The 12,642-nt window shown below is 40.8% G+C and overlaps 1 protein-coding gene across 1 annotated transcript; it reads right to left on the bottom strand.

Annotated features, from left to right (window-relative positions):
• Positions 1-6,072: 6,072 nt before the first annotated feature.
• On the bottom strand, positions 6,073-12,430 carry ptpn1 (protein tyrosine phosphatase non-receptor type 1). The gene is made up of 9 exons (XM_068337301.1): positions 12,206-12,430; positions 11,056-11,146; positions 10,080-10,180; positions 9,604-9,702; positions 9,362-9,499; positions 9,055-9,264; positions 8,805-8,966; positions 8,545-8,705; positions 6,073-8,252 (listed from the first exon to the last, which is right to left on the bottom strand). The coding sequence occupies exons 1-9, from the start codon at positions 12,260-12,262 to the stop codon at positions 8,015-8,017; spliced, it is 1,257 nt and encodes a 418-aa protein (XP_068193402.1). The 5' UTR covers positions 12,263-12,430; the 3' UTR covers positions 6,073-8,014.
• Between the last annotated feature and the right edge of the window lie 212 nt (positions 12,431-12,642).

Here is a 12,642-nt window from a genome sequence, read left to right on the forward strand (position 1 = left end):
TGGGCAGTTTTAGTTGCTCCTCAAAAAACATTTCTGAATCACATTGGATTGGGTTTCCTGAATTAAGCATAAATAAATTAGATTATTTATTAGCTTGATCATTTATGTTGGCTTTGGTTCTGGGTTTCTGGATAGCAGCATCTCTTGAAACTACCACTAGTGTCTGAAATGAGAATAAGCTCTGAACATGCATTAAATCATGATGTTTTTAATTCCATCTCCTCAGATGAGGTGATTTACAAACAGGTATGATTTTCATATGAGCATAGACAACACAGATATTTTATCATCCAATCATTTTAGTTAATGTTTTTTAATGAAAAAGGTTCAATATTTTCCATCTTTGGCTTCTCAGAAATGAATATTAGTGGCAATGGGAATATTTTTAGATTTTCAGAACCAAACATGTGAAGACATCTGCTTAGTTACTTCCAGAACACGTCGCTATTTTTTGGCTTTTTAAAGACAAAATGTTTGATGAGAAAAATAAAAGCTAATCACAGCCCTGATATGATATTGCATGACATAATAGCATATTGTTGTTGTTGGTTTAATAAATCTCAATCTATTACTTTTTTCTTACACTAATGACATAATGAAAGTCAGTACCTAAATTTAATAACACAATAATTAGTAAATACTGATAATTTTTTGTGAACTTATCAGCAAAAACCACTTCTGACTCAGTTTATCATCTTGTTCCTACTGAAACCAGAACTCTTTATTAAATTGGGTCACAAATTCATAATTTTTTTGTAAAGGACTCGGAATTTTTTTTTTTTAAGTTCAGACTTTGTTTTTGTGATCCTTTAACTTGACTGAAGACCCACCTCTGATTCCTGAAAAGAGAGTTCAGACATTTTAAAAAAAAAAACCCAACCTGTCACCTTTTTAACTGTTTATTCATTTGGAAACTGACAGCAGGCCAGGAGTTTATTTTGATTCATGTGAGAGGAGCTTTGCTTTTCCTTCCTTCTGGTGCATGACTCCTTCAAATTTGTAAGAGGTGGGCAGAAATTCCATAAGACAAAAAGCCCCACAGATATCTGAACTCATAAATTGTGTTTTCAACTATTTGTTAATTGTTATCCACGCTTAAAAATGTATACAGTATTTTAAAACAAGTTTCTAAGATCACCAAATTCTAAGCCCGAAGTGAAAGGCTAGCCGGATATCCGGGCCACTGTAACGGGAAGCCAACCGCCTGAGCTACGGTAAACGGACCAGAACATGATCTGTCTTGAGGTGGACCAAGATTTCAACATCTCTGTTCACTTCTGCTATTCTGCCATGGATTGCTGTGAAAACACAAAACTAAAGTGCAGAAGTAACTTGCGGTCACTACGCAGCAAGTGTCACTGCCCATATCTTGTGTAACATCGAGCCATCGTTGCAAAAGAAGATCACCTTAATTATTAGATCAAAAACTGTGTGAAACAAGTTCATTTGGGGACCTAAAGTCTTATCTGTTTGGTATCTACAGGTCTTTTCTTACTGTAATCATCCTGGAAAAGTCGGTCAATGTGTGCAGATACTTGAATAAAACTTTAATTTCCAGTTGTTGTTTTCTACACCATTTAGAATTTAAGAAAATTTTACTGTGAAGCAAGTAAGAAAGAAAAATATTCAGAAAACCAAACGCTACATTTTCTTCAGTCACATCCCCTTCAACTGTTATAACACATTTTATTGGAGGAGGCCTTCAGGGCATTCAAGGTCATCCTTTAGTAGGACGTAGATGATGAAAAGGAGAGGACCGAAAACAGAGCCCTGAGGAACACCAGTGGGAGCTCCTGGGTTGTGCTACTAACCATAATGCCTGGTTACCATTGACAGTTCTTGAGTGATCACATGACCTTGGTTGACGGGATTAATACTACATTACTTTCAACCGCTAGATAAAAGACGGTACGTCGACCTTTTTGGTGTCTTATGCTGGTCGCTACTGCAATGCTTGAGAAGAGATGCTGTCCCACTGAGTTTTGACGCCATTAAAAGTTAATGCCATTGCTTCATTCCTCAAAGCTCCTATCTGAAACTTTCCTAGATTACCCCAACGTTCTTCATTTTATTTTTTTCACACAGGGGATGAAATATGTGAATTACTTGGAGGTGAAAATCAAGAAACGGCACAAAACATTGTGCAAACACAAGTCACAGGAAGGACACTTACTGTAAAATGTCCCATATGAGGTAAATATGGGAAATAATTTATGCGGCTTTGGTTTAAAATGCAATTCTAAGCAAACTTTCACTCTTTTTACTTCCATCCTGAAGGCCAAGAAAACCAACACCTCACGTTTAAGCCGTGGAAAGGTTCTCATCTTGTACCGATATGAAAGAACCTGAAGGGGAATATTTGAGAAAAAAACATGTTGTTGTTTTTTTTTTTTAATATTGATCACCTGGCGCAAAATCGACCAATCAGATATTCGATGGTTCCTCAAGTCTGAGCTGATAAAATCACAGACACCAGCTGCGTGGAGCAGCAGAGATGTGGAGATTACTCAACAGGAAGAAGGGTGTGTTGCTGATGGTGGCAGCCATGAAAACATTCATCCACCCACGTGAGATTAACAACACGACCGTCTTCACGTTTTCCCCACCTCACCTTTCACCTCCTTCCCCAAACAGACGCTTTGGTCGCAAAAACGCAAAATCATCCAACGCACGCGTTGCGTCGCAGCCACGCGTAAAGACGCACGGGGGGTTGCTGTATTTTTCCACATCAAAACAATAAAACCTAAAGATCACGGCGGTCACATCTCTGGTTTGGCAGGCGGGTCAGTCAGCTTTGTTTACATGAGGACCACATATCCACTGTACGTCATCGCTGCGTTTTAGCAAGAGGAAGGAAGCGGAGCAGGGGAAACACCACCTCCAACCTCTCCGTACTGATGCTGTGACCTACATGCGTTCACTCGGCCTGTGGCAGGGGAGGGACTCGTTGTCACATCAGTGTCTGTGTATGACGGTTGATCCTCAACAGCAGCAGCCTGGGACAGGAACAGGAAGAGGAAATGCTCACGGGTGAACGTCTCAACAGACGTAACCAAAGACATCAGCCTCTGACGAAGACGCCGTTGTTTAACTACAACAACAACAAACAAACAAACAACACAGCGTCGTTCCATAAGGGCAGAAATAATTCCTTCTGCTCGGTTAAGAAATATAATCTTAAATATAAGATGCTTTCTTCACAAATATTAAAGAAGATCATAAAAACAAACTTCAGATAATGTAAAACAGATAGGAGATACAGATAAGAAGAGTCGGACCCTAAACATGACAGCATGAGTTCGCTGATCAACAGGTTTTTGCCTGAGATGCACTTCCTCCTCCAGAGCCAATCCTTCCAAAAATCAATAAATTTACTTTAAGTTAGAGATGCCTTTTCATGTTCCAAATTAAAAATAGTAAGGAATTGGTCAGAGTTGAAATGTAAATTACTTTTAAAAATGCTGAATACAGCAGAAGTCCTACTGAGTTATAAAAAAAATGAAGGTGATGGCTTTGCAGAAATCAATGTGACTGATGTATTCTCTTTATCATAGACTGCTGATAGTAAGGTCACCGTCTGAGATGAAGCTACTTTGACCTGCCTAAAGCACACAGGTAGTCCAGTTGTTCACAGCCTTGAGGTCAGCCCGTCCAAAAGGTCACAAGATAAATCTGAAGCTCTGTGCAAATGATTAATGGGACAGGAAACAAGAGGAAACAAAGTTCACCTGAACAAATTTGTATAATTCTTTAGTATCTGCGATGTCTGCTTTTTTAACATTAAATATTTAACTTCTTTGAGCCTCAGGTAAATTGACTGCATCACACGTTGAGAGGGTAAACCTCTTTAGAGGAGCTTAAGTGTGGACAAACAGGCCAAAGGGAAGAATTATAAGAAACCTCTATTTTAACCCTTAAAGGTTAAAAGCTAGCCTTTTTTTTATTTGTCACCCAGCGACACGTGCGGTCGTTACGCCTCGGTCATCAGAGATCAAGTTATCAGTAGGAGGATTATGTCACCTTTGGACAGACTCAAATTGAACCATTTCCCTTTCTTTCCAAAGATATACTGCTAAGCTATGCGAACCTGTTCCTGGCTATGAATTAATATTTACCATATGTAAATGAAAAGGACGTTGATTCTCTCGCATACCTTTGGGCAGGACAGCAAATGTGCATGTGTCTGAAAATGGGAAACTATTCCCTTATGAATGTTTCGTGCATCATAAACTTATTAATACAATTTTTTTTTTAAATTGTGTCAGATGGAGCAGAAAGTACAACATTCCCTCTGAAGGTATAAAGTCATGTGAACTAAAGCAATATTGTTTTAATAAATCTATTAGATTTTTCTTCCTGGACAACTTGTTGACATTTGAGATTACAAGTCCGAGGACAGACATGGCACACCTGACAGTTGTGTTCTCACTTCCTGGTATTAACCCTCCTTTCCACAGTACTGGTGTGACGTGACTCAGACCCTGCAGAGTCACACTTGGTAAGACCTGACTCTCCTTGCTTTCAGGAATTTCCTGATCCGTGCTCCACTCCAGGCAAAAAAATGATCTGCCTGCTACAAGAGGTCTGGTTCCAGCCAAAGCTCGCCCCACCTACTCTCACAGCTGGCCAGCTATTGGGAAGTTCCAGGTTAATAACTAAACTCGAGGACACATGCTGAAAGAGTCAGCAAAGCAGGACAGATAGCTTTTTTTTGTATGTGTGTGCGTGTGTGTGTGTGTGTGTGTGTGTGTCGATGGTTATGTGGTGTCAGCATGTGCATAATTAGGCTGAGTAAGGAGGTCACTGAGGACAGTGCTTCTGACACCATTTTTAAAAAAATCCAACTGGATTTTTGATCTAAATTATAACATGCAACAAATCTGACAAATGTCATTTTAATTCAATCAAAGTCATTAAAGTTGATCACAGATCAATCATGACAACGCTTGAGCAGAGGTAGTTTCAAAAGAAGCAGCTGTAGCTTTAAGACGACTTCCGGTCACACCTTGATTGTAGTTTTCCTAGTAGGTGAGGGCAGCGTGTTCCATCTTGCCTGCTCGCTTTGACGTCAGCAGAGAATGGTGGTTGGGAGCACTATTACTCACTCTGTTTAAGTTGCATTCCTGTACAGCACGTACCAGTGCCTGCCTCCTATTTCTCAAACAGGAAGTCCCAGCCAAGACTGTTGCAAATCATGTGCACCACACCGCTGGGGTGGAATTTACTCAAGTCACACACAGCTTCTTTTATTACAACATTTCATCACTCATTCTTTGGCTTTGTCTAGTGGAACAATGTGGACAACTCTTTTTTTTCCCTCTCATAATAAACATTTATGCATCTGTAAAGAATTTGAAGTCCAGTTTGGGAGGAATTCAAAGTCGGAGTAGTTTAATAATATCCGGTAAAAGATGAACCAGTGTTTGTTCACACTCGTGATTCCACCTCAATATTAATAGAAAGTTAATTCGTGCAGAAAATGGGAAAGAGACGAGAACTGTCGTTAACCCTCACGTTAAGAACAGGTTTAGTCTCGCGGCGCCTCCGTGTGGTGACTCTTGTGTATTACATCCACCACAGAATGAACAATACTCAAAATGGAAAATTTTGAATCTTTTTAAACAATCACACACTTCCACAAAATCAGATTAAAATCAGTAAATCCAAAACGGAAACGCCTCAAGAATGATTAACCAACATTTATGACTTCAGGATTACACAAATCTGGCAATCCAAAATGATTCGCAATAAACTGTTTGAAACTTTGTGCTGATCTTAACATTTGATCCCAAACTTAAAACACAAATCAAAAATATTCTCCTGCGCTTTTGTTTTTATCTGCTGCAGATTCAGTAGCATCACTGTAATTAGAAAAGCGTTCTAACACTATTATAACCTTACTAAAACTGTAGTGCTGGTCTCTATGTTTAGCTTCATGTTATATAATCATTTCATTTTACATTTTTAAGCACTATTGTCCTCCTTATGTAAAACACAAGGACCTATATAGACACACTCATTTCAGTTACATGAAACAGGTCTTTATTAAAAGAATTTAATTATTCACAGATTTGATTTGTGTTTACAAAGATGTTTCATTAGATTAGATATACTTTAATGATCCCAACTGGGAAATTCACATTTTAAACCAATTCATTATATTATTGCAAATTTAAAAAATATTTTTAAAAAACTACAAAACTCATTTGAGCCAAAATTGTGTTGTATAAGAAATTACGAAAATTGGTTTAATTAAAATAAATTCCATAAATATTTGGCCTTTGACATAACAACTCAAAAACTGATCAGTGACCTTTATTTCCACAGTAACCATCCAGAAGACTGAGAATAAAGTCATCAGAACAAATCAGCAGTAAACTTTTTTATTAAAAAAAGAAAAATGACAAATGTAAATAAAAAAATACATGATTTTGAGCTCAGTATAGAAAAACAGAAGAACCAGGTGCAACAGCTGCACAGCTGCTGAGACTGAAAGCCTCGTAAAGCATTAAAAAAAACTCATTAAAAATATGTGTGTGTGTGTATGTGTGTGTGTGTGTGTGTGTGTGTGTGTGTGTATTTATATATACACACACACATATAAAATAGAGTGTTCTTGGAGAGGACATTATACATTCTTAAAGAAAGGTACAACTGTCAGACCCAAGAGCTGAGTCACAAAGGTAACGTGAAAGCTAGCAGCTCTGCTAATCTCTTCTCAGGAAAAACTTGTCGACTCACAAATGCAGCATGCTAAAACACAAAACAAAACTGAAAATCTCAACATTGCCAGCTCGGGGTTGTGACCTCACACAACCGATCATCGCTTCAATGATTCTAATTCATCCCAGCGCTGGTGTCTGATTTTTGGTTTGTTCAGAATCCCTCCGGCTCCCCGTTCAAACTCACCTCCTGTGACGTGATATTTATTTATTCATTAGTTTTGGTATTGCTGGTGAGGAACCAGGTGTTGGCTACTTTCAGGCTCGATGTGTATAACTCCACTAACTACACATACCCACATTCTTTTTAACGGGGAGAGCCTCCCCGTGCGTTTTAATCCCAACAGTGACTGAGCAAACTTTTAAAAAATGCTAATTTTTAGAATGGTGGGCTGGTGAAGGACGAGCTGGGGCGACCCCGGTTCTCGTCTTGCACCTGACAAACTGTAAATGCTTCATAAATATTCCCACCCAAGCATCAAAGCTCCATTAACTACCGCTTGCGCAACACACAAACACACACACACACACACATATACTGCATATACTCAACTACGAGGCCCCCGCCCTCCTGCGCCCACACAGGCCACTAGTGAGAACACATTGTTTAATGCCCACTCCCAGCATGCACCTCTTCTCTACTGGGCACAGTTGCTTCTCTTCCCTTTAGATAATTCAGCTTCAGTATGAACCAATAACAAAAAACACACACACACTCACACACTCATTTGTTAAAGTGTCTCCCTTACTTGTACGTTTTCAGCTGGTCAATGATTTCCTTTTGTGTAAAGATAAAGTGGTAAAGCATCCCGACAGACACCTGAAGTGGAAGACGACACATCTGGTGAATAATAAGAAAGGCAATGTGTAAAAAAAATAAAATAAAAAAACAAGAACAAAACAAAAAAAAAAGGGTCGTTCCTCCAGAGATCACTGAACAGGGAGGTCAAATCAAACCCTTTTCCTTCTCGTGTCGCTTGTCGTCAGTGTTTGGGATGTGACACCTGAAAAAACCCTGAAGCCCTGAGCATCAGTGACAACATGTTGAAAGAACATTTGTGTGGATGAAAACGACCGGCGGCCGCTGATTCCCGACCGACCGATTCCTTACACTGCATTCATAAATCGGCTCCGCTGAAGTCCGAGTGGTCCGCTAAGTGGCGGAGTAAACTCAGAGTCGAAGTGGGCTGACTGGCCAGAGGAGTCCACTTTACGACATCAGTGAGGAGACAGAGGTGGGAAAAGAGGAGTTGGAGGAGGAGGAAGAGGAGAAGGAGGAGGAGGGTTGGGAATCAGTGGAAACAGGCTCGATAGCAGACGTAAGCGCTGAGGGCCAGCGCCGTGCAAAGGCACATTTTGGTCAGTAGAGGGGACCAGCTTTCTTTCGGCCGCTCCTCAGTCTCCTCCTGCTGCTGCTGGCGCTCAGCCGGAACGCTAAAAGTCGGATCCTGAATTCCCGGCTGATCAGCATCACCTGGAGGCTGGGAGGCGGCGATGTTTCTTTGTCTCAGCCCGGAGTCAGGAGAAGATCTGAAGGAGAAAAGAGTTGAGGTTCAGCTCAGTTTGGTTCAAGTATAAATGATACGGACCCTTTCCTGTTCAAGCGTTCGATACGGTCTCCCCCATCAGGACAGGAAGTTAAAGCTAAGGTTCATTTGATGAAATTCCGGAACCCAAACAGACTGATCCTCCTCATACTCCACCTGGACACCAGCCAGATCCTATTGCTTTTTAATTTAAAGTCATTTAAACTCTGATGGACGAGCTAAAACAAAAACAAACCAAAGAAATCCTTTCCCAAACTTTTTTTTAAGACGATTACCTCAGACTGTGGATCTCCATCTGTTGGATGAGCTCATCGTTTTCCGGGAAAAAAGACGGCTTTTCTTTACTAACGTACGGTTCTCTGGGAGGAGGAATGGGAGGAGGAGGAGTAAACTCAGGAGGATCATCCTCCTCGTTTGAGAGCTCTTTCCATGACTCCTTCAGGGAAAAAAATTTGTTTCAGTACATTCAAAAATACAAACGTTTGGTTAAAAGGTGATTGTAACACCAAGAGCAGGACGGAGAGGAAGGACTTGCCTGCAGCGATGTGTCTCCCTTGATGTAGTTGGCACCCTCAATGACGGCAAGGTAGGAGAAGCGCAGCTGATCAGCCGTCTGGATCAAACCCATTCGATAGCGCCGCATCTCCAGCAGCACCTCACGCATCCGCACTGAAGACGGGTCTTTACGGAGGGACATCTACGGGAGACAGCCGAAATGTTCAGCACGAAAAGGTTGATTCCCTCCATGGTGCTGAAACTGATAGCAGCATGAAGCTCATACAGACCAGTAAGAGGCAGGTGTCCACCAGACAAAACGTTCCGGAGCGTCCGATGCCTGCGCTGCAGTGCACCACCACCGGTCCCTGATCCGCATTCAGACACCCGGACTCTCTCACCTTGAAGAGGAAGTTAAGGAAGGAGGCGGGAGACTCTGGAACCCCGAAGTCGGGCCAGGTGGTGTAGTGAAAATGTAGAATCTCCCGAGTCTCTTGAGTCTGTGAGCAAAGATCAGAGGATTTAGAACCACAAGGTTTCAGGGCGCTCATCTGCAACCACGTGTTCATTTACAAGTTGGAGCGATAAAACACTTACAGACAGATTTTCCAGCTCCAGCTGACGGACTGTGTAGTAAGATTTGATGTCTTCTGAGATCAGGGTGAGTTTGAAGTTGGTGTCTTCAAAGAAAATGTCTTTCTCCCCTCTGTGAGGCCAGTACTGGGCACATTTAATCTGAAAGGTCGCATCACGCACATAAGAAACCAGAGAGGTCAACCCACCAAACAAGAACCTGCTGACGGAAGTGAGGCGGATTATGGATGCAAGCCGCTGCTTACAGATCCTTTCTCAATGACTCTGTTCAGCATCACGACGCCACGGCTCCTCTGCTCCCACACCATCTCCCAGAAGTTGCCACATGTGTTTGGAAGGGGTCCCTGAAAAAAGAAGGATAGATGGTGGATCCTGCTGTGGAGTTTATTCTCACGCAGCGCATTTATTTAATAGATCCCAGAGAGGCATTTGATGTCGCTGATTGGATTATTCTTACAACAACCGTTCATTCTATCTATATCGCCTTTCTTTATTTATCAAAATAGAAATACACACTAAAGAAGAAAAAAACGATCGAGAAGTCGATGACAAAGACGACGACAAAGACGAACAAGATCAAGCAGAAAACTAGAGTGTGGTGTAAACTGAAAGGAAAATGGATGGATGGAAATAAAATGTATTGGAGGTGTTGAATATATATGCCATCTGTAACCTGTAACCCCATTGACAGTGTGAAAGAGGCTCATCTTGTCCTGCTTACCTGAGTTAGAATGTATTTCCTCTGCGCCTCTTCTACCGCAATGAGGCTGGCGTTAATGTAGTCGTTCAATCCCAGCTGCAGACATATTCTGCTATGGTCAACTGAAGGGGAGAAAGACAGAATCATTAAACTGGTTTGCTCTAATAGCTCCATTAAGGCGACTCAGTTTCATCATATCAAAGAAATCATCCCGAGGAAAAACCTGTGACTGCTGTAGTTAAAAATCCAGAATATGATCCAGATCATGCTAAACATATAACACAACGCAGGTGTTCCCTTTTGGCTTCAAAAAAGAGATGAATAACAACCCATTGACATACGCAGTGAGAAAATATTTCAGAACATGCTTCTCATTTTCACATACCTTCAAAGGAGGAAACACCCGACAGCATAAATATACAGTAACGATCTGCAAGCCAGTCTGCATGATTTTCATAACTCGTGTTTGAGTGTGTGTGTCTGAGTGTGTGTCTGAGTGTGTGTGTGTGTGTGTGTGTGAACCAGTGTGAAAGGAGGAAACCACATATAGTTCAGCTGCTGTTTAGAGTGACATTATGGAAAAGATACTCTTTAATTCATCTGAAGAGACTGAACCTGCGGCAACTTTTAATTTCATTCTGACAGAAGCGGGACACGTCTGATCAAAAACACAACATCATGTTTCTGTTCTCCACTACTTTAATTGCAACTTTGCATTTTTCTCATCGGTTAGAGTCTACTTGTGTTGGGAATGTGTGTGTATGAAGTGTCATCTTTTGGTCAGTGTGCAATGATGCAGCTCTCTGATTTATATAATACTGACATTGTGTAATTTAGAATGACTGACTGCATGCCTGACGTCAAACCCAAATGACCTATCATGTTTGTTTAGATTCATCTGGATACTGGTTCACTATTGGTGGATGTTTGACCTGTCATCAGGACTTAAAAGATGGGCTCAGTCCACAATGGTACAAAAAAAAGTTACTGTACTCACATGGGCTAACATCTCTGTAACGATTCCGACTCTTGTTTTCAGGCAATTTGGCAACGTGACAAGGAAGTTCACACGACTGTTGTCGAATCTCCTGTGACAGAAGAAGAATATTACATCATCAGCATTGCAGATACGTCTGAAGCAATAAGGATGACAGTAAAAATCAAGGAGCTGTTTCTGTGAAAATGCCTTAAAAATAGACAATTTGTGATGCAGGAAGAACTCGGGGTTGATGTGGACAGATGATCATCTCCAATGCAGGTGAACAAGACCTAAAAATCAAATATGCCTTAAAATTTTGACGTAAATTTGCACATCTTCAAGGAAAGTACGCGAAAAAAAATTCTGATGATTTTGAGATGTGAACAGAACATACCACATTTTGTCCGTACATTTGCCTGTACAACTGTAAAACTGTCTTCATAGAAAAGGACACAATTCGATTTGTCTTGTCAGAGTTTTAAAGTCGAAAAAGAATTCAAGTTGAATCATTTCCACGTAAATGAGAAAAATATAAATAAACTAAAAAAACTAAAACCTAAACCTAAAAAAAAGTCCCACAGGTGAAGGTGCATGAAAAGAATACTTCACAAGTTTTCTTCCGCTGAAATTATCGTAATAGGAAGATAAATTATCAATTTGTCCGTCATAATGTTGTATGATCACACACCATTTTTTTAAATTTAGAATTTTGGAGCGACTCTTCCATGGTAACAAGTATGTTTTTCCATAGCATATCATGCTAACTCTATATGCTATCGTCACCATAACACGTAGTTATAGTTGTTTTCCCCACAAATTTGGTCTTTTAATGTCTTTCCATGCATTTATTTTAGCAGTTCTGAAGGTTGGTCATCTTCTCCATGTCATAGATGAATAACAGCTCCCACCTTAGGGAATTACAAATGTACAAACTGTACAGAAAGAATGTCAAAAATGAACTTCGTGACGGGATGTTTCTCTTCGCTTGCGCCCCGCGCAGACGCATCAATCATCGGATCGGTCGAAGCAGGCCGATCGAAGCAAAGGCGAACAAGGCTTCTACCTACCCAAAAAGTAGCTACGCTGTTACAACTCAATTAGCATCGGATATCATGTAGCAGCTACACCAAGTGCTCGTTTTTCACCTTGATTTTTCGAGGCGTCCTACCTGATAAACGGCGTTCCAACTCCCGTTTTCATCGATTTCCCGAAATTCGGCTTCCATTGCGGACAGTCCAGCTGCCACTCTTTCTTCTTCTTCCTCAATTACGGACAGTCGAAGCCCCCAGAACTTGTACTCTTTCTGTGTCCCGTGGTAGTTGACAGTTCCGCTACTATTCTGTAGTATTCTGTCAGTACGGCAGCATTGATCACCGTGTTACCTCTGACGGCCTGCTCCTAGCGGAAATACGTCATTGGCTCCTCCCACGCGGTAGAACTGCTGTTTTCTTGAGGCTGAAAAGGAGCAAAAAAAATATTTTTTTTTCATAAATTTATATTCGGTTCCAGGTATTACAAGTATTTTTGATGGTGTCAAAAGAAAATATCTGTAAAAGTAAAATAAAATCACCTATTATTCCAATCGCCGCCGTGCGGACGGGCTAG

The sequence above is a fragment of the Antennarius striatus genome, chromosome 2, assembly GCF_040054535.1.
Source record: "Antennarius striatus isolate MH-2024 chromosome 2, ASM4005453v1, whole genome shotgun sequence".
Classification (NCBI taxonomy): domain Eukaryota; kingdom Metazoa; phylum Chordata; class Actinopteri; order Lophiiformes; family Antennariidae; genus Antennarius; species Antennarius striatus.

Bases quoted from the DNA above. Each gene is read 5' to 3' on its own strand.
- ptpn1 (XM_068337301.1), bottom strand. From the start codon at position 12,262: ATGGAAGCCGAATTTCGGGAAATCGATGAAAACGGGAGTTGGAACGCC. The intron at 11,147-12,205 runs GTAGGACGCCTC...CTTCTGTCACAG, and splicing joins GTTGGAACGCCGTTTATCAG to GAGATTCGACAACAGTCGTG. The intron at 8,253-8,544 runs GTAATCGTCTTA...TTTCTCCTTCAG, and splicing joins ATGGAGATCCACAGTCTGAG to ATCTTCTCCTGACTCCGGGC.